This window comes from Lolium rigidum, chromosome 1 (assembly GCF_022539505.1).
Source record: "Lolium rigidum isolate FL_2022 chromosome 1, APGP_CSIRO_Lrig_0.1, whole genome shotgun sequence".
NCBI classification, from domain to species: Eukaryota; Viridiplantae; Streptophyta; class Magnoliopsida; order Poales; family Poaceae; genus Lolium; species Lolium rigidum.
The window spans coordinates 208,763,782-208,785,388 of record NC_061508.1 but is presented as its reverse complement, the minus strand read 5'-3'; the positions used below and the strand labels follow the sequence as shown (position 1 = coordinate 208,785,388).

The window sequence follows — 21,607 nt, the reverse complement described above, 5'->3', positions numbered from 1 at the left end:
TAAACATATTTTATCCCATCCCATCTTGTACATGTTTGCCCATGAACCAAACACACATGTTAAGTCAACCTACGAAGGGGTATCAGTAGATCCTAGCCCGTCTAAATAGAACAAAGTTTAGAGGGGGGACACCGGAGCAATAGCCCTGAGACATAGGCACACCCCTCTCTATATATACAGTTAATTATTCCATGGCTCCGTTCGTATCCCCGTCATGGCGAGCCCTGGCTTCACCTGCAACTTAACAGCTGCCGCCTCTGCATGCCTTCCTCTAAGAAAGCGATTCAAGACCAAACACGTCCGCCGTCGCTCGTCTTGCAAAGTCTGGGCAGGTAATGCCGGCGCCGGCGATGACGACACCCTGGTACACCACAATATCGACCGCCGGGACGTGCTCCTCGCACTCACCGGATTCGCCGCTGCCACCACAAGCAACCTCGGCCTCGCGGCGCTGGCCGCTGACGACACCGTGCCGGCCGTGTGTCTCACTCCGCCGATAACCAACGAGGTCATCAAGTGCGTTTCGGCCGACGGCTTCCAGTGCCCAGGCGCGTTCCGCCCCGAGGACGTCGTCGACTTCGCCGCGCTCCCACCGCCAAACGCCCCCCTGCGCGTGCGTCGGCCCGCGCACCTCGTCGCCGCCGACGAGGAATACGTGAAGAAGTACGAGGCCGGCATCCGCATGATGAAAGATCTGGACGGCACCGACGACCCACGCAGCTTCAAGCGACAGGCGGCCATCCACGAGGCCTACTGCAACTTCCACTACAAGGTGACCGCGACGGCGGCTGCTGGTGCTGGGAGCCCGGCCACGGAGATCGATTTCGACGTGCACTTCTCGTCCATCTTCGCGCCGTGGCACCGGATGTACATCTACTTCTTCGAGCGGATCATCGGCGAGCTCGTCGGCGACAGCGCCTTCGCGCTGCCGTACTGGAACTGGGACTCGCCCGACGGCATGATCCTGCCGGCGATTTTCAACAACGAGTCCTCGCCGCTGTACGACGCCAAGCGCAACCGGGAGCACGTCGACGCCGTCATTGACCTCAACCTGGGTCCGGGGAAGCAGAACGATCTTCCTGTTTGCAGCGACGACGCCTGCCTGAAGGCGACGAACCTCTGCAACATCTACCGCCAGATGGCCGTGGACACGGCGGCGCAGTTCCACGGCGACAAGTTCTGCGCCGCGCGCGTCATGTCCCCCGGGTCGCTGGAGAACGCGGCGCACACCGCGGTCCACATCTGGCTGGGCGACCCGCTGGCCGCCAACAAGGGGGAGGACATGGGGGTGCTCGGCACGGCGGGGCGCGACCCTGTCTTCTACTCGCACCACGCCAACGTCGACCGCCTGTGCACTAGTGGAGAAGAGGCCTTTGGTCCCAAGCAAATGACCCACTGCTGAACCAAACCGGGTCCAATGCCCCCATTGGACCCGGTTCGTTTCTTCCCAGGACGACCCCACCCGCTGGCGCCTGTCCTGTAGCGGCCTTTGGACCCGGTTTGTCATATAAACCGGGTCCAAAGGGTCCACCCGCAGGCCGCGGCAGGCCGTGTCAGCTCGGGGAACCCTTTAGTCCCGGTTTGTATGACAAACCGGGTCCAAAGGCCCCCCTCGGCTATATAACCTTGCCCCTGCCCAAGTGTGAGCCACACTTAGCCATTTTTTCACTATCTTCACAAGAGGGTGTATTGCTCTCCTCTCTTCTTCACATGCACAAGAGGTGTTCGATGAAATGCTTAAGAGGATTTGCCACTTGAGTTTACACAAATCAAGCCACACTTAACTTGCTTTTTTCTTCTTCATCGAGATTAACAACTTTATCCTTTTCATCTGCAATTGATAAAATGCATGTGTATATATACATCGTGATGTTCTGTAATGGTTTTGACCAGCTTAATTATATCATGCAGATGAATCGGCAATGGATGTACATTGACCGACGGTTTGACGAGTTCACTGCGGGCCTGGATAATTTTATGGCCGTGGCGGAGGCAAACAAACATGGTGGCTTCATGTATTGTCCATGTGTGGACTGCAAGAATACCGTAAACATGGAGCCACACCCTTTTTTTTAGTTTTTTAGATTGTTAGATTATTGTTAGTATTAGAAATTGTTAGATTTTTAGATTTGTAGAAATTTTGGATTATTGTTAGTATTAGAAATTGTTAGATTTTTAGAAATTGTTAGATTATTGTTAGTATTAGGTGTGTTAGTAAAATTAGTTAATGTGTTAGGTGTTAGTAAAATTAGTGTTAGTAAAATTAGTGTTAGTAAAATTAGTTAGAGAAAAGATAGAAAAATTAGTTAGTTAGTGTTAGTAAAATTAGTTAGAAAAAGTTAGTAAAATTAGTTAGAAAAAAGTTAGAAAATTAAGTTACAAAATAGATTCATTTGTGTCGGCGCCGCCCCCCGCGCGCGCCGACAACTTAGACCGTGGCGGTGCCGAGTCCGTAGCGATGCCGCCGCGACATAGACTTAGGGTCGCGAAATAGAGAAAGAGCGAGCGAGGAGGAGCGCCGACAACTTAGACCGTGCCGGTACTGCCGGCGCCCCTGCCGACGCACCCATAACAGGGTCATTCAATTCCCGCTACCGCTCCCGCTGTCGTTCCCGACCCCCGATCCGGATCGATCGATTCGGGGTCGTGGAACGCGGCGTTAGTACAAAAGTAGTGAAGTTTTTTATTTAGCACAATATCATGTTTTTTATTTATATTAGTACATATATGATTTGTTTTCGTAGCTACGATGCCGCCGCGACAGCGGCAGCCGGCGGGCCGTGGTCCGACTCTTCTAGAGGAGATGGAGCAGATGGGGGAGGTCCGGGACCGGGCTCCGCCGGGGTGGCACCGGGAGGTCTTAGCTTCCGGGTCGCGCACCTTGGTGCGGAATCCGGGTCCCGTTGTCGACCCGGATATTCTTTGGTGGAGGTCTTATGGGCCACGGTCGTTTCGGAGGGAGCCGGCCCCGCAGAGGAGGTAGCTCAGCGCATTGCGGCGGAGGACGAGCACGTTCGCCGTTACATGTACGCGTTAGACAACATGTATAGGACCGGATGGAGCGTTATGCGGGGATCTCATGTTAGCTATGCTCCCGTTGTTGTTCCGTGGCTTTGGGGGCACACCCAGCGCGGCTCAGGACCCGGTCGGCGCCCTCTAGGACCCGGTCTGCGCGGTTGAGTGGTTGTAGTAGTGATTGATATGTATTAGGGTTAAATAAACATGAACCCGATCTATGTATGCATGTAACTGCACTATCTGCTTTTAGCACTATATTATCGATCCTTAGTTAAGAACTACACATATGTAACTCCATTTTTTCAGTTTTCTGCAATTATCCTTAATTTGATCATATGATGGTTCCTATGTATAGCTTGCAGGTCGTTGTAGAAAGCATGGAGAGAGATGAAATTCAAGAAAATTTCATGGAGGAACTCATAGCAAACGGTACTCGGATGATCGCGACGACGACGTTATTCCAGATGATGGCGGTGACGATGTCACCGCAACTTATTTGAATGACTCCGGTGAGGGAGCGGAGAATATTGAGGAAGAAGATCCTAGTGGCGCCGGTGAGGAACAAGATCATCATAATGGCTCCCGAACTGTAGTTATCACCGAGGTATATAAACTAATTAAGCCGCTGTTGATCGACTAGATGCATTAACTAATTAAATTGTACCGACTATGAATTATTTCTTTTTTAGCCCTCCGGATCGAGCACTTGTTCCGTAAAGTCGAGGAAGCGAGGCCCGGCCAAAAAGTTGGATGACGGTGTTAGGCACGACATCACCCACATCGAAAATGATGGTAAACCGATTGCTCCGGAGAAAGGTGCAAAGGCATTTATAGCTCAATGCGGAGTGCTTGTTAGGGACCACGTCCCGATCACCGTTCGAGAATGGCACAAGCCGAAGGGACTAGTGCTGTCTGCAGAGGAAGAAGGTCAAGGTCTTTATATCGATGATGTAGCCAAAAACAGCATTATGGACAAGCTCATGTCACATTTCAACATAGTACCCGAAGAGGGGGTGACGCTGAAAAGGCCAAGATGGAGCAGGCCCTCCGCGAGTTTGGCAAGAAGAAGATGGCCGAACTATTCAAGAGCCACAAGAAAAGATTGCGCCGCCTTATCAAGATAAAGAAGACTCCGGACAATGAGAAGGTAAAAACTCACTGGGAAGAATTCGTGAAGTACAAGCACGGAGTCGAAGAATTTAAGAGAAGGTCGGAAATAAATAAGGCAAATGCTGCGTTGAAGCTATATCACCAAATTCTGGGTCCAGGTGGATACAGGGCTAACCGTCCTAAGTGGCGAGCAGCTGAGGCGGAACCGACCGAGTAAAGGGATCAGATTAGGGACACACGGTTGGATCGAACGGTGCAAGGAGTGGTTCTACGGGATTGGGGGAACGTTGGATCCGGAAACGGGGAAGTGCATCTATAAGAAAGCTCATCCGAAGGTTCCCATTGATGCCCTGGAAAAAGCACATAGGGACGTGGAGGCGGGGTTGTTCCAGCCCGAAAGAGAGAACGATGAGCTGACACGCGCCCTTGGGAACAAAGAACACGGCGGACGAACACGAGGCACAGCGAGGCTCCGTTCCGTGGAAGTATGGCTTTCTCGCGGAAAGGAAGAGATTTCCGATAAAAGCCATGAGAGGAGGAAGGCAAGGGAAACAGACCGCCCGGCTAACTTAGAGGAGGGTATGAGCACCATGCAAGCCCAATTAAGCATGGTAACCCAAGTACTTACATCTCGGATGGCTCGGGGGCAGGCTGTAGATCCCGCACTGCTCAATGCCATCGCCCCGCCGCAATCTCAACCACACCGGAAAAGCAGCGTGGCTTCCTCTCGGCGAGTGGATAATGATGATGATGATGACCAGGTGGTCGAGCCTCCTCGCTACCCCCGTGGATGATCTCACCGAGAGCCGTCCTTGTGAGCTGCATGTTAAAGTTTTCAACCTATCCTTCAAGGCGGCGGTCGGCATCCTCTTACCTACAAGGTCTTACCATTGCCGTTCGGTCCAAGACGACTTTGCTGTTGTGATGGTGGATGAAGTGATGAGCGCTTATGAGGGGTTGGTGCTTGAGCACCCTGCAGGTGAAGATGGGGAAATCAAAGAACTGGGAGAAGCCCGTAGAACCACCGTGCAATGGCGGAAGGAGAACATTGTGTTTCCAGGTGAGAAGCCAACAAGCATGCCACCTCCGCCTCCTCCGCCACCCGAGTCTCCTCCGCGTGATGATTCTCCCGTGCGCGATGATGATTCCCCTATCCATGACCAGTCTGCTCCGCGTGAAAATACTCCGCCGCCTCCTCCTCCTCCTCGTCGGGAGACTCCGCCGCCTCCACTTAAGCAAAAGAGGAAGCTGTCCGCGGCACCTCCTACAGCTCCGAAGAGATCATCAACTCCAATGAGGGCACGGACTCCGGAGTTGTTACCACATGAGCAGATCGAAGAGCAAAAGGCGTTTCTTGCGCCGAAGAAGGTGTTTATTCGACCGCGAGACGGTGAAGCACTTTGCCGAGACGAGAATGAAGAGACCTGAGCCGAGAGCTGATTATGACCGCTCTCTTGGACAGTCCTCTAGAGCGAGCAAAGAAGCAAAAAAGTCGCCCAGCTTGGACAGCAGGACATTCAGGCCGTACCCCACTTCATCGTGGAGCCATATCATGATCCGGAGACGGCATCGATGATCGAACGGGCGGCTAGAGCTCGGGGAGCATCGGTTGAGTACGAAGATTACTATCCAACGGCTCAAGTGGTAAACACGTATAGATACGGAAAAGATCTCGTCAAACCTGGCGAGCTCGCGCGTCTAGGGACTCAGATGCGAAGGTTGCATGACTGGTACCTGAAAGCCTGTCGAAGATGTGAAACCTACCTCACGGTGTATCTTAGAGATGAGCATTACTTCCGGGGGGAAGACGAGATAAACCTTGAGTTATGCGAACTGTTTCAGTTATTCAATCAAGACGCCCTCGACAAAGCTGTCATCAGTTGCTACTGCCTGTAAGTGATTTATTTGTGTAATTAAGTTTGTAGCTCATTCATTTGCACTAACAATTATCCTCATTATATTCTTTGTGTACGCTATACATTTAATTATGCAGAATGAAGAAGTTGGAATACAAAAGAGGCAAGCTCCTACCGCTGGGGTTCATAGACCCAAACACAGTTCATGAAGTTACGGTTCGAGACTTCGCCAAGGACACAGAGGACAACATCGTAATGTTTTTAGAGAAGCAAGCAGACAAAGAGGATATATTCTTTCCCTACAACTTCAAGTGAGTGTTATATATAACATACATTATGCTTGTGCATCTTCCACTTTATTCTCGTAATCATTGAGCTATGCTTGTGCAGTTTCCATTTTATTCTCCTAATCATTGATCTTCACCTTGGAGTCGTAAACGTCATGGACTCGAAACGTACAGAATATGCGGAATGGGCGGACATGGCTGCCATCCTCCGGAGGTAGTTTCAATCAATTTCGTATTGGCATCTTCATCTGCTCTAATTCGAAGATATCATCAACTAATCAATTACTCATTTACTCATTATTTTTTGCCGGGCAGGGCTTGGAAACGGTTCATCAATACTGTTCCGGGTGAATGGTGGAAACCGGAGCTTACATTTAGAGATTACCCTGTAAGTAGTACTATATATATAGCTATGTCCGTGAAACTTTATATATGATATTTACTTTCAATACGATGCTTGATTATTAGTTTGATCGAACTATTTTTTCGTAAAGTGTATGAGGCAGGAACAAGGGAATAACTTATGTGGATACTACGTCCGCACCTTCATGCGTGACATGGCCTGTCCCAAGGGTGGGGATCCCCAAATACACCACACTCGTGTACGATAACAAATTTTCACAATTAATCTTAATTAGTACCATCTATTGTATTGAGTTCCATTCATATATTGATCTCCTTTTTTAAATATAGATGACACGCCTGCGGGACACTCTCATAACAGCGGATCAAATAAAAGCAATTCAAGAGGAAATCGCGGGATTCTTTATTACCGAGGTCCTTACCCCAGGTGGAGAGCACTATCGGAAGATCGTGACGGCGGAGGATATTCGTTCAGGAAAAGTTGTATTGTAAATATGCATGCATTACGTGTACTGTGTTGACTATGTCGTCTACTGTTGACGATGTCTATATATATTCATGACGATTTTTTGTGGTTTCTTGAATGATATAGATATGCATTGCTGAAACTCTGCCGCGGCAAGGGAAACAGACTGTTTCTCTGCCGCGGCAGAGAAACGCTGGTACAGCCCAAATCTGTGCCGCGGCAGAGAAATAGCAATTCTCTGCCGCGGCAGAGAAACATAGGCCCGGTTCGTACCACGAACCGGGACCAAAGCCCTTCCAGCGGGAGCTCCCTGGTCGCACCACGTGTTGAGGCCTTTAGGCCCGGTTTATCTTTGAACCGGGACTAAAGGGTACCCCCTTTAGTCCCGCCTAGTTGGTCCCGGTTCGGGAACCGGGTCTAAAGGCCCAAATGGACCGGGCCTATTGCCCCGTTTTCCACTAGTGGTGGCACCTCTGGACCGCGGCGCTCGGAAACGAGAACTTCGTCGGCGCTAGCGCTGCCCAGTGGCTCGACACCGGCTTCGTGTTCTACGACGAGAAGAGGCGCCCCGTGCGCATCAGGATCCGCGACGTCCTCGACGCCGGCAGGCTCGGGTACGCGTACGAGGAGAAGGAGACGCTGGAGTGGCAGGACAAGCGGCCCACGCCTGCGGCCGGCATAGAGAGATCGGGAGCCAAGCCGAGCGTGCCTGCTGCTGCAACCTCCTTTCCCGTGGCTCTAAAGAATGGCGAGAAGAAGTACGTGACGGCGGAGAGGCCGGAGAAGGCCCGTGCCGGCGGTGGCAGCAGCAAGAAGGCTCCGGAGGTGCTGGTGGTGGACGTCACGATCGACCCTTGCGAGTACGCCAAGTTTGACGTGCTCGTCAACGTGCCGAAAGGCCAGGAAGCGCGGGTGGGGCCGCAGAACAGTGAGTTCGCCGGGAGCTTCGTGAACCTGCCGCACGGGGGCGGCGACGGCGGTGGCCGCGGCAGCATGGGGAGCTTGAAGCTGGCGTACCGGTTCGCGCTGCGTGAGCTCGTCGAGGACCTCGGGTGCGGCCGGGACCGGCTGCTGGACGTCACGCTCATCCCGGTCGCCGGCGAGAAGGTCGTCGTCGACGACGTGCGCGTTGAGCTCCTCGAATAGGACCTGCGGTGTGGGTGATCAAGTTAGCTAGCTAGATATCACTACTAGGCTTATTAAGAACCCCCGTGATACATGGAAAGACCTTTCCCTATGCTATGCTGTCGAACCCGCTGGACGCCAAAACACGAATCATGTGCTTGGTTTCCTCGCAAACCCATACGAATGCATAATGCACACGAAGTCATTTCCAAACCATCAGGAAAAGTTCACAAACGAATCGTTCAGATACAAGGATCATCGTATAGGACCTTCATCTCAGGAAAAGTTCACAAACGAATCGTTCAGAAACAAGGATCATCGTATAGGACCTTCATCTCACACGACTACGGCTAACATCATTTTGCGACGATTTTTTAATCTTGCACGTCTCTTCTCCTCTACGGCCCTCAAACGGTACAATATGTAAAAGTCATGTGTCTAACTTTCGGTCGACGCGTGGACTCTATGCCTTCCTCCGGCATGCCACGCATCACCGAAGAGTCGGCTTCCTCGGCCGTGCTACAGAAACCTTCCCGCCGCCGCAATGTTTGGCACATCCCACCATTATGGTAGCAATTCACTTCATCATGGTTCGCACTAAGAAGACCCCTCGCCTCTCATGTGTCGCGCAGTACCCGCCGGCGCAGCGTCGCCGTTTAGAGCCAGACCCCTCCGGTGGCGGAGAAGGTCCCTCTGGTGGCGAAGAAGCCCCTCAGATGGTGGAGGAGATGGGCTGCAATGTTGTGGCTTCCAAATACGTACACCACGAACTATCACAAAACGGTATGTTCAAAGAGAATCGTATGCCGGTGTCAGCTACCCATGCAAACGGTTTTTGTCTACAAAATAGTTTGCAAATATTTTGGTCGTGAAATGTTCCTGCAAGTTCACTGATTTCGCTCGAAATGTGAAATCAAAATCTTCGCGCCGTTTACCTCCTCGCCTATAAAATGCGTCGCTCACTCTTCCCTCCGGAGGCCTACCCACCTCTGCACCATGCCTCCCTGCCAATCCACTTTTGGTTGCGTCGACCTTGTGCCGTTAGATGCAGAGGACGAGCATTCCTCACAGCACAGCGACGCATGATTGATTGCTCCCAAGTATAGGATATCAATTGTAGTACTTTTCAATAGGAAAAGTTGTCGAACCCACGAGGAGCTGAAGGCATTTGTTAGCGGAATTGACAAGCAAACAATAATAAAGATGCAGTAGTTTTTGGTGTTTTGAGTGTATAATTTGCAATAAAATAAAATATGGAAAATAAATAGCAATATGTAAATGCTCTCAACATGAGAGAAAGGCCAATCCTCTATGTAACAAGAGGGCAAGCTCAAGTGCGTGTGCTCATATGAGACAAGTGTTCCCGAGGGCGGCATGAATTTACTAGCATTAGAGTTCTACACAACATGGTAAATATTTTGTCAAGTTTCGGCGGAACCACCACTTATGATGGATCCTAGAGTCATTTTCATGTGCAAGTATAGGAATCATTAAGATATAAATGTCCCACCATAGCAATAAGATCATTGGTCCCTGATGGTGCTCCGGTGATGGCGCCGGACAATCTTGCTGAGCGTTGTTGTGGAAGCGGTTGGGAAACAACAAGAGGAAGGTGTGATGAGCACAGCAGCAAGTTTTCCCTCAATATAAAATCAAGGTGTAATCGACCAGTAGTAGAAAGGCGTGACTTCTGAAGGTGTTGCTAGCTGACTAGTGGCAGGGCGCACTACCGGCGTCAGCAACAACGTGGAACCTGCACACAACACAACCAAAGTACTTTGCCCCAACTTGCAGTGAGGTTGTCAATCTCACTGGTTTGCTGAACACAAAGGATTAGACGTATCGAGTGGAAAGAGATATTTGCAGAAATTAAAGAGAACATGAATTGTAGTAAGTAAACAGAACATGATGATTGTATCAATATAAAAGAAAGGACCGGGCCCATAGTTCACTAGAAGTGTCTCTCCATAAAGATAAATAGCATGTTGGGTGAATAAATTACAGCTGGACAATTAATAGAATATCGACCATACATGACAAGATGATTACTATGATATTTTATTGGGCATTACAACATAATACATAGACCGTAATCCAACTGCGTCTATGACTAATAATCCACCTTCTGGTTATCGTCCGAACCCCTTTCAGTATTAAGTTGCAAGCAACAAATTATCGCATTACGCATTGTGTGTAAAGTAAACAATAGAATTACCCTTGGATAAAACATTGTTGTTTTCTCCCTAGTAGCAATAGCACATCTACAATCTTAGAAGTTATTGTCACTCTCCCAGATTATTAGAGGCATGAACCTACTATCGAGCATAAATACCCCCTCTTGAAGTCACAAGCATCTTCTTGGCCAGAGTATCTACTAGCAACAGAGAGCATGCAAGATCAGAAATAACATATGACATGAATATATAATCGACCTCAACAAAGTATACAATATTCATCGGATCCCAGCAAACACAACATGTAGCATTACATAAGGATGACTGATACGTCTCCAACGTATCCATAATTTCTGATGTTCCATGCTTGTTTTATGACAATACTTACATGTTTTGCTTGCACTTTATGATGATTTTATGCGTTTTCCGGAACTAACCTATTAACAAGATGCCACAGTGCCAGCTCCTGTTTTCTGCTATTTTTGGTTCCAGAAAGGCTGTTCGGGCAATATTCTCGGAATTCGACGAAACGAAGACCAAACATCATAATTCACCGAGACGCACCAGGACACCGAAGGGGAGTCAGAGGGGAGGCCTGGGGCCCCCACACCATAGGGCCGCGCGGGCCAGCCCCTGGCCGCGCCGGCCTATGGGGAGGGCACCCTGGCGCCCCTCCGACTCCGCCTCTTCGCCTATATAAGCCCTTTCGACCTAAAAACGCGATACCAATTGACGAAACTCCAGAAAGACTCCAGGGGCGCCGCCGCCATCGCGAAACTCCAATTCGGGGGACAGAAGTCTCTGTTCCGGCACCCTGCCGGGACGGGGAAGTGCCCCGGAAGCCATCTCCATCGACGCCATCGCCTCCATCATGCTCCGTGAGTAGTTCCCCCATGGACTACGGGTTCTAGCAAGTAGCTAGTTGGTACTCTCTATCCCATGTACTTCAATACAATGGTCTCATGAGCTGCCTTACATGATTGAGATCCATCTGATGTAATCGGTGTTGTGTTTGTTGGGATCCGATGGATGATACATTATGATTAGTCTATCTATAAAGTTTGTGAAGTTATTGTTGCTGCAATCTTGTTATGCTTAATGCTTGTCACTAGGGCCCGATGGCATGATCTTAGATTTAAGCTCTATACTTATTGCTTAGATTGTATCTACAAGTTGTATGCATATGTCACTGTCCGGAACCAAAGGCCCCGAAGTGACAGAAATCGGGACAACCGGAGGGGATGGTGGTGATGTGAGGATCACATGTTTTCACCAAGTGTTAATACTTTGCTCCGGTACTCTATTAAAAGGAGTACCTTAATTTTCAGTAGATTCCCTAGAGGCCCGGCTGCCACCGGCTGGTAGGACAAAAGATGTTGTGCAAGTTTCTCATTGCGAGCATGTACGACTATATATGGAAAACATGCCTACATGATTAATAAGCTGGATGTTCTAACTTAATGCTTTGAATCCTATCAATTGCCCAACTGTAATTTGTTCACCCAACACCTGTTACTTGTTATTGGAGAGTTACCACTAGTGTAGATCGCTGGGAACCCGGTCCATCTCTCATCATCATATACTTGTTCTACATGTCATTGGAAGTAGTATCAACTATTTTCTGGTGCCATTGCTCTCATATTACTGCTACTGCTGCTGTGTTACTGTTACTACTGCTCTTATATTACTGCTGCTTTCACATCACCCCTGTTACTAGTGCTTTTCCAGGTGCAGGTGAATTGACAACTCAGTTGTTAAGGCTTATAAGTATTCTTTACCTCCCCTTGTGTCGAATCAATAAATTTGGGTTTTACTTCCCTCGAAGACTGTTGCGATCCCCTATACTTGTGGGTTATCAAGACTATTTTCTGGCGCCGTTGCCGGGAGGCATAGCTCTACTCATAAGTTCACCTGGGGAGTACACTCTACCTCTCTCTCTGTTTTTATTTTGTTTTACTTTGTTTTGCTTAGTTTACTTTTGCCTAGTTTATTTGTGCTTAGTTTATTTCTGTCTTGTTTTATTTTTCTTAGTTTACTTTTGTCTAGTTTCTTTTTGTCTTGTTTTACTTTTCTCATATACCCAAAAATCCATAAAAATTTGAAAAACCTAAAAATTAAAAACTGCTGTTATGGGAGAACCCATAACCTACTTGGAGCTTATAGAATATTATAATAATTATAGAGAATCAAGAGCGGGAAAAGTGATGAGTGCTATGATAGAAAAATTGAATACAATTGCTAAAATCTTGCTTAAACGCCATGATATAAACTGTTGCTCTCAACAGGACACTAAACATCTTAAATTTCAATGTGGCTTTAGTGAGGAATTTTTAATTAAGAACTATAATCGGAATAGCTATATTCATTTTGGGTTTGAAGAGGTAGAACAATTTGTCATATTTATGGGAGCCTCCGAGATAGAATCCTTCATGGTTAAAAATTATGAAACTTGTGTTGTTTGTAAGGACCTTAAAGATTATGTCTCTTCTATCCTTAATTTTTGCAATGAAAGTTACACGGATAATCCTTATATCATTGATTATAAAGAGAGACTCATTAATGCACAAGAATGCACTCACAATTTGCAGGGACCTATGGAAGAAGAAATTGATGAACCTGAAAGCTCGTTGGATGAAAAAGAGGAGGAAATTGATGAACCTGAAAGCTCATTGGATGAAAAAGAAGAGGAGAGTGATGAACAAAAGGAGGAAGAATGGATTAGCTACCCATGCCAATCTTCTAATGAGAGTAACTCTTTATCTCTTACACTATTTGATTGCCCTCCATGCTTACCGAAGGAGGTTGAATGTTATGTTCCTGTGGATTCTCTTGAAATATTCCCTATGAGTAAAACTTGTGAGAATAATTATGCTACTGTTATTTATGATAATCCATGCTACTTTGATAAATCTTATGATAATGCTTTGTTTGTGCCTGATGTCGAAATGCATGGTACTAAAGAATTTTGCGTAGCAAATGTTTATGATAAAGCTCTTGATGATGGTCCTATGTTACTTGATAATATTAATTGTACTACTAATGAAAATGGGATTGGAGTGGTCTTGACATTATCTATGAGTCCCATACCTCTTGAGATTGATCAACCTTCTTGTTATATTATTGATAAAAGTGTGTTTGAAAGTTTTAATCGCACTATTTTTGAGCTTGATAAAAATTATGTGTTTATGGATCATGAAAAGCATGCTATATGTGATAGTTATATTATTGAGTTTGTTCATGAAGATACTGAAAATTATTATGAGAGAGGAAAATATAGTTGTAGAAATTTTCATGGTGCTAAAACACCTCTCTATATGCTTAAAATTTTGAAGTTACTCTTGTTTTATCTTCTTATGCTTATCACTTTGTTCTTCATGAATTTATTTGTGTACAAGATTCCTATGCATAGGAAGTGGGTTAGACTTAAATGTGTTTTGAATTTGCTTTTTGATGCTCTGTTTTGCTTCAACTCTTATTTCTTGCGAGTGCATCATTAAAACTGCTGAGCCCATCTTAATGGCTATAAAGAAAGAACTTCTTGGGAGATAACCCATGTGTTTATTTTGCTACTGTTTTGTTGTGTCTTGGAAGTTGTTACTACTGTAGCAACCTCTCCTTATCTTTATTTTATTGCAATGTTGTGCCAAGTGAAGCTTCTAATCGAAGGTTGATACTAGATTTGGATTTCTGCGCAGAAACAGATTTTTATCTGTCACGGATCTGGGCTGTTTTCTCTGTAGGTAACTCAGAAAATTATTCCAATTTACGTGCATGTTCCTCAGATATGTACGCAACTTTCATTAGTTTTGAGTTTTCTGATTTGAGCAACGGAAGTACCTCTTTAAAATTCGTCTTTACTGGCTGTTCTGTTTTGGCAGATTCTGTCTCTGTTTTTTGCATTGTCTCTTGTGGACTTTAAGCAAGGCTTTCTAGACGTGGAGAGCTGTAGCTAATGTTTTATTGAGTTCTTGCAATGTGTCACTACAGGGCCAAGGTGGATTAATTTTTTTTGAGTACTAACCCCTCTAATGAAGTTTATGAGAAGTTTGGTGTGAAGGAAGTTTTCAAGGGTCAAGAGAGCAAGATGATATATGATCAAGAAGAGTGAAAAGTCTAAGCTTGGGGATTCCCCCGTGGTTCATCCCTGAATATTTCAAGGAGACTCAAGCGTCTAAGCTTGGGGATGCCCAAGGCATCCCCTTCTTCATCAACTTATCAGGTTTCTTCTATTGAAACTATATTTTTATTCGGTCACATCATATGTGCTTTACTTGGAGCGTCTATGTGCTTTTATTTTTGTTTTTGTTTGAATAAGATCGGATCCTAGCAATCCTTGTTTGGGAGAGAGACACGCTCCGCTTTTTCATATGAACACTTGTTCTTCGTTTTACTTTTAATGTTCTATGATAAAAGTTGGAAGCTACATCACTTATGGTTATTTGGTTGGAAACAGAAAATGCCTCATATTGTCTTGAATAATTTGACACTTGGCAATTGTTTTGAGCTCTCAAGTAGATCATGATTAAGTTTTTTCATGTAGTTTAAACCTATTAGTGGAGAACTACTGTAGAGCTTGTTGAAATTGGTTTGCATGATCGGTCTCTCTTAAGGTCTAGATATTTTCTGGTAAAAGTGTTTGAGCAACAAGGAAGACAGTGTAGAGTATTATAATGCTTGCAATATGTTCTTATGTAAGTTTTGTTGTACCGGTTCATACTTGTGTTTGCTTCGAATAACCTTGCTAGCCCAAAGCCTTGTACCGAGAGGGAATGCTTCTCGTGCATCCAAAACCTTGAGCCAACCACTATGCCATTTGTGTCCACCATACCTACCTACTACATGGTATTTCTCCGCCATTCCAAAGTAAATTGCTTGAGTGCTACCTTTAAACAATTCAAAATTTATCACCTCTGATTTGTGTCAATGTTTAATAGCTCATGAGGAAGTATGTGGTGTTTATCTTTCAATCTTGTTGGGCAACTTTCACCAATGGACTAGTGGCTTCATCCGCTTATCCAATAACTTTGCAAAAAGAGCTGGCAATGGGATTCCCGAGTCCCAAATTAATTAACAAAAATAGACACTCCTCCATGGTATGTGATTGTTGGACGGCACCCGAAGGATTCGGTTAGCCATGGCTTGAGAAAGCAAAGGTGGGGAGGAGTGTCATCATAATAAAACTAAAATAAAAAGGCACTCCTTCGTGGTATGAGATTGTTGGCAGGCACCCGAGGATTCGGTTAGCCATGGTTTGTGAAAGAAAGGTTGGAAGGAGTGCCACACAAAAATAAAAATAAAATGGGAGCCGCTCTTTGAAGGTTTGTCTGGCAAGGGGGTTAGAGTGCCCACTACCATTCGTTGACAACAACAAACACCTCTCAAAACTTTACTTTTATGCTCTCTTTATGTTTTCAAAACCAAAGCTCTAGCACAAATATAGCAATCAATGCTTCCTCTCGCGAAGGGCCATTCTTTTACTTTATGTTGAGTCAGTTTACCTACTTCCTTCCATCTTAGAAGCAAACACTTGTGTCAACTGTGCATTGATTCTTACATACTTGCTTATTTGCACTTATTATATTACTTTATGTTGACAATTATCCATGAGATATGCATGTTGAAAGTTGAAAGCAACCGCTGAAACTTAAATCTTCCTTTGTGTTGCTTCGATGCCTTTACTTTGAATCTATTGCTTTATGAGTTAACTCTTGTGCAAGGCTTTTTGATGCTTGTCTTGAAAGTACTCTTCATGAAAAGTTTTGCTATATGTTATCTATTTGTTAGCAACTATAGATCATTGCCTTGAGTCACTTCATTCATCTCATATGCTTTGTAATAGTATGATCAAGGTTATGTAAGTAGCATGTCACTACATAAATTATTCTTTTTATCGTTTACCTACTCGAGGGCGAGTAGGAACTAAGCTTGGGGATGCTGATACGTCTCCAACGTATCCATAATTTCTGATGTTCCATGCTTGTTTTATGACAATACTTACATGTTTTGCTTGCACTTTATGATGATTTTATGCGTTTTCCGGAACTAACCTATTAACAAGATGCCACGGTGCCGGTCCTCGTTTTCTGCTGTTTTTGGTTCCGGAAAGGCTGTTCGGGCAATATTCTCGGAATTCGACGAAACGAAGACCAAACATCATAATTCACCGAGACGCACCAGGACACCGAAGGGGAGTCAGAGGGGAGGCCTGGGGCCCCCACACCATAGGGCCGCGCGGGCCAGCCCCTGGCCGCGCCGACCTATGGGGAGGGCACCCTGGCGCCCCTCCGACTCCGCCTCTTCGCCTATATAAGCCCTTTCGACCTAAAAACGCGATACCAATTGACGAAACTCCAGAAAGACTCCAGGGGCGCCGCCGCCATCGCGAAACTCCAATTCGGGGGACAGAAGTCTCTGTTCCGGCACCTGCCGGGACGGGGAAGTGCCCCGGAAGCCATCTCCATCGACGCCATCGCCTCCATCATGCTCCGTGAGTAGTTCCCCCATGGACTACGGGTTCTAGCAGTAGCTAGTTGGTACTCTCTATCCCATGTACTTCAATACAATGGTCTCATGAGTTGCCTTACATGATTGAGATCCATCTGATGTAATCGGTGTTGTGTTTGTTGGGATCCGATGGATGATACATTATGATTAGTCTATCTATAAAGTTTGTGAAGTTATTGTTGCTGCAATCTTGTTATGCTTAATGCTTGTCACTAGGGCCCGAGTGGCATGATCTTAGATTTAAGCTCTATACTTATTGCTTAGATTGTATCTACAAGTTGTATGCACATGTCGCTGTCCGGAACCAAAGGCCCCGAAGTGACAGAAATCGGGACAACCGGAGGGGATGGTGGTGATGTGAGGATCACATGTTTTCACCAAGTGTTAATGCTTTGCTCCGGTACTCTATTTAAAGGAGTACCTTAATTTCCAGTAGATTCCCTAGAGGCCCGGCTGCCACCGGCTGGTAGGACAAAAGATGTTGTGCAAGTTTCTCATTGCGAGCACGTACGACTATATATGGAAAACATGCCTACATGATTAATAAGCTGGATGTTCTAACTTAATGCTTTGAATCCTATCAATTGCCCAACTGTAATTTGTTCACCCAACACTTGTTACTTGTTATTGGAGAGTTACCACTAGTGTAGATCGCTGGGAACCCCGGTCCATCTCTCATCATCATATACTTGTTCTACATGTCATTGGAAGTAGTATCAACTATTTTCTGGTGCCATTGCTCTCATATTACTGCTACTGGTGCTGTGTTACTGTTACTACTGCTCTCATATTACTGCTCCTTTCACATCACCCCTGTTACTAGTGCTTTTCCAGGTGCAGCTCAATTGACAACTCAGTTGTTAAGGCTTATAAGTATTCTTTACCTCCCCTTGTGTCGAATCAATAAATTTGGGTTTTACTTCCCTCGAAGACTGTTGCGATCCCCTATACTTGTGGGTTATCAATGACCTTGATCATGTAGGGCAGCTCACAAGATCTAAACATGAGGCACAAATTGGAGAAGACAACCATCTAGCTACTGATATGGATCCATAGTCCAGTGATGAACTACTCACGCATCACTTCGGAGGCGGGCATGGCGATGTAGATGCCTCCGGCAATGATTTCACCCTCCGGCAGGGTGCCGTGAAGAGCTTCAGAACCCCCCGAGATGGGTTCTGTGATGGCGGCCGCGAAGGAACTTTTCGTGGATGGAGGCTCGGGTATCCAGGGTTTTCCAGAGATCGTGAATAAATAGGCGGAGGAGGCGAGGTCGGTGTCCGCCTGGGGGCCCACACCACCCCTAGGCGTGGGCCACACCCAGGCCACGCCATGGGGTGGTCTGGCCGCCCTGTGGCGCCACTTCGTCCCCCCTTTGGACTATGTCTACGTTTCGGTAAAATATTGACTTCAGATTTTGTTTCGTCCAATTCCGAGAATATTTCCTCTACAACTTTTCTAAAATACAAAAACAATAGAAAACAAGGAACTGGCACTGTGGCATCTTGTTAATAGGTTAGTGCCAAAAGTCATGTAAAAGTGCATAGAAGTGTAAGCAAAATATATATGAATTGGTGTAAAACAAGCATGGAGCATCAAAAATTATAGATATGTTTGAGGCGTATCAGTCCCCCACATAAACCCCTCTAATGCAACTCAAAGTACTGGAAAACGGTTTCAGTCATTCAGTCCTTTCCAACACTCACTCATTACATTAAAGTGTACCCTTATGAGCCCATACATGTGAAGTAATATGCAGTCGACGTTCGAATAAAACCATCATAGAACAACATAAAAGATAAAAACTTGACCAAATACTCATTGCACATCATATAGAATCATAGCCAGATCATCCTATGCTCTCAGTAATCTAGGGAAGTACTCACAAGTGTCAAACATGATATGGACCAGAGGCATAATGGTTACAACACAATATGAATATATAATATCTCCACCAAATAATGATAAAGTACCAATTACAAACATGCTACTAGCCTCAATACAGTATCCGGGGTTCAATTCAACACAAACTATGAGGGGGATGATGTTGATCACGAAGATGGTGGTGGTGGTGATGATGGTGCTGATGGAGAGGCCTCCCCCAAGCCAAGGCGGAGTGGTGATGACGATGGCGTCGATTTCCGCTTCACCGGTGAAACCTAAGCCAAGGAGGCACGGTGCGATAGGATCTTGTAATATCCCAGGTTTAGAGGCTACAAAATGAGAGAACACCAAAGTGGGCATTGCATTCATGCATAGAAAATTCAGGGAATTTTCGCGCTTTCAAATAAAACTTACCACAGTAACTGAAGTTTCACTTGACTTGGTGGAATTGAAGTAGATCATCAAGTCAAGCGCTATAAACTTCACTGTGATTTTTGCTAAAATCTTGTTTTGGGTAGAGATGATTTGATCTATGGACTAGATCAAATGGGATTAGCTTTACTATCACAACACCTTAAGTAAGGTTTAAATACCAGATCCTATAAAGGATCATAACATGGTATTCCTTACAATAACACATTCTTTAAGAATCAAACCCTAACTTATTAACACTTAAAAGTTAGCAACTACCTTTGTGTGTAATTTAATTCAATTCTAAACCAATTACCAAATAAGTTAAACCACAGGGACTAAAGTGCATAAAAGTCACACACTCTTATTTAAATCATAACTTATTAAATATATGGAATATCATAAAACTAAATCCATTTACATTACGAATTATAGTTCAAACTATTTGAATAAAACTAACTATGAGTATTTTGAAACTCATATGATCATGCCTTGGTGAAATCAAACCAACTATCCAAAATTGAGGGATAACCTTCAAACTTGACCTTTGACCAATATTATAATATAAATCCAATCCAATATGATATAGTGACTCATCAACAATAATAAAACTATCCACAAGATATTAAGTAACAAATGCCACTTGGCTAGTCAAAAATAAATCATATGAGAGGATAAATCTCTAAGCCACATAGGATGAAAATATCTACATGACTTGCATTCCAAGTTATGCCACCTCATGCACAAAGGATTGCTATGGATGAGGGCATGACAACCAAGCACCTTACTCATGAAACCAAAACAAGAGTCACTCACCTATGTGTCATGATGCTAGAGCTTGCCCAAGCCTATAAAAGGAGCCACACCCTTCATCCATTTGGTCATCTTGTACCATGCTACAAGGAAACCAAAACCTTGAGACCTTCCATGTGCATTAGCTAGGATCAAGATGAAGAAGCTAGAAGGTGGAGGCATACCACAAGATGCAGGTTTATCAGATTTCCAGAAGAACAAGCTACATAAGATACCAAGGTAGAATTCCTAGGCAAACCATATGTTTAGAGGATCATATCATCATCTCTTGAGTAAGACCTTAGGCTATTCCAAGACATTTAGAAGTGAGAAAGATTATAGATGCTAACTATAGCCATGTCTACCCTAGGGAATACTAGAGTAGTAGTAAATCTTACTTGTTCAAACCAACCTTTAATCTTGGATGTGAGAGCCATGTTCTATTAATGAAACATCACTAAAAACCCTAGACCACATTTGAGTCCTAATACATGTATCACTTGGGATTATAAGTAGAACCCTGCCATACCTCATGCCTATTTATACTTCAATTTAGTGAAGCTTATGCAAAACCTTAAACCCTTTCACATAGGATCCACTCGACATAAAATAGTAAGTCCTAACTTGTGTATCATGGATCCCAAGTATAGACCAAGCCATCTATACTTAGGACTAAATACCATTGGGTGAGTAGAGTGAAACCAATATCCCATTTCTATGTCTCCCAAGAAATTTGTCTAGTGAACCAAATGAATAGTATTTTATAAAATAGCATCACCTCAGCAAGAGAGTTAATCATGATGAGTTTAGGATTCATTTTAAATAATTCAAGCAAGAGTTTGCTAACCAAGATTAGTGAATATAGAGTTGATCCAAACACTTTGCTTAAACCCTTAGAAACAATTCTCCACATAAAATCATGAGCCAATCCCATTCTAAATATCATCTATTTTAAACTTTAGCCATAATTAAAATATATAGGAACAATCAATAGTGTTAAGTAGTAACAAAACCTAGTAATATGTTTACCATGCACTGGTTATATGTTTCAAATCAATTAAATAGATCTGGTTCCTAAGTTGAAAGGAAACTAAAATAAATACCTAAACCATTTTTATTTTATTTAAGTCTCACAAGATCTCAATTAAATCCTAACCAAACTATTTGTTGAAAACAACACAACCATGCAGTAAGCATGATTATCAAAGTGTTTTGATATTAAAATATTTTAGAACCTGCAAAACAAAACAGAATTCAAATTTGAATTCAAACAACAAAATAGAAAACAGAAAATATAAAACAGAATTTGAAAAGGAAAAGAGAGGGAAACTTACCTGGCTTACCTGGACCGCAGCAGCCGGAACCAACCCAACAGCAGCCCACGTCGAAGCCCAGGAGCAGTCCAGCCCACGTCCAAATACCGATTCGGTTGCTTTAAAAATCGTGCGTGGAGAATGTCTTCGTCGTCGTCGTCTCCGAGCACGACAGCGCGGCGGAGCCAGTAGGCCACGATCCCGTCGACGATAAGCATGCCCTGGACGTTGCCAGACACTCAGAACCACGCCTAACCTCTCTCGCGTCCAAGCCTATCCGCGGACGAGAAGACTTTTGCCAAAT

At 45.0% G+C, this 21,607-nt stretch overlaps 1 protein-coding gene across 1 annotated transcript; it reads left to right on the top strand.

Moving 5' to 3' along the window:
- The first annotated feature begins 214 nt into the window (after positions 1 to 214).
- LOC124654530 (polyphenol oxidase I, chloroplastic-like) lies at positions 215 to 8,391 on the top strand. Its single transcript, XM_047193530.1, has 2 exons — positions 215 to 1,350; positions 7,565 to 8,391. The coding sequence occupies exons 1-2, from the start codon at positions 215 to 217 to the stop codon at positions 8,244 to 8,246; spliced, it is 1,818 nt and encodes a 605-aa protein (XP_047049486.1). The 3' UTR covers positions 8,247 to 8,391.
- Positions 8,392 to 21,607: the final 13,216 nt, after the last annotated feature.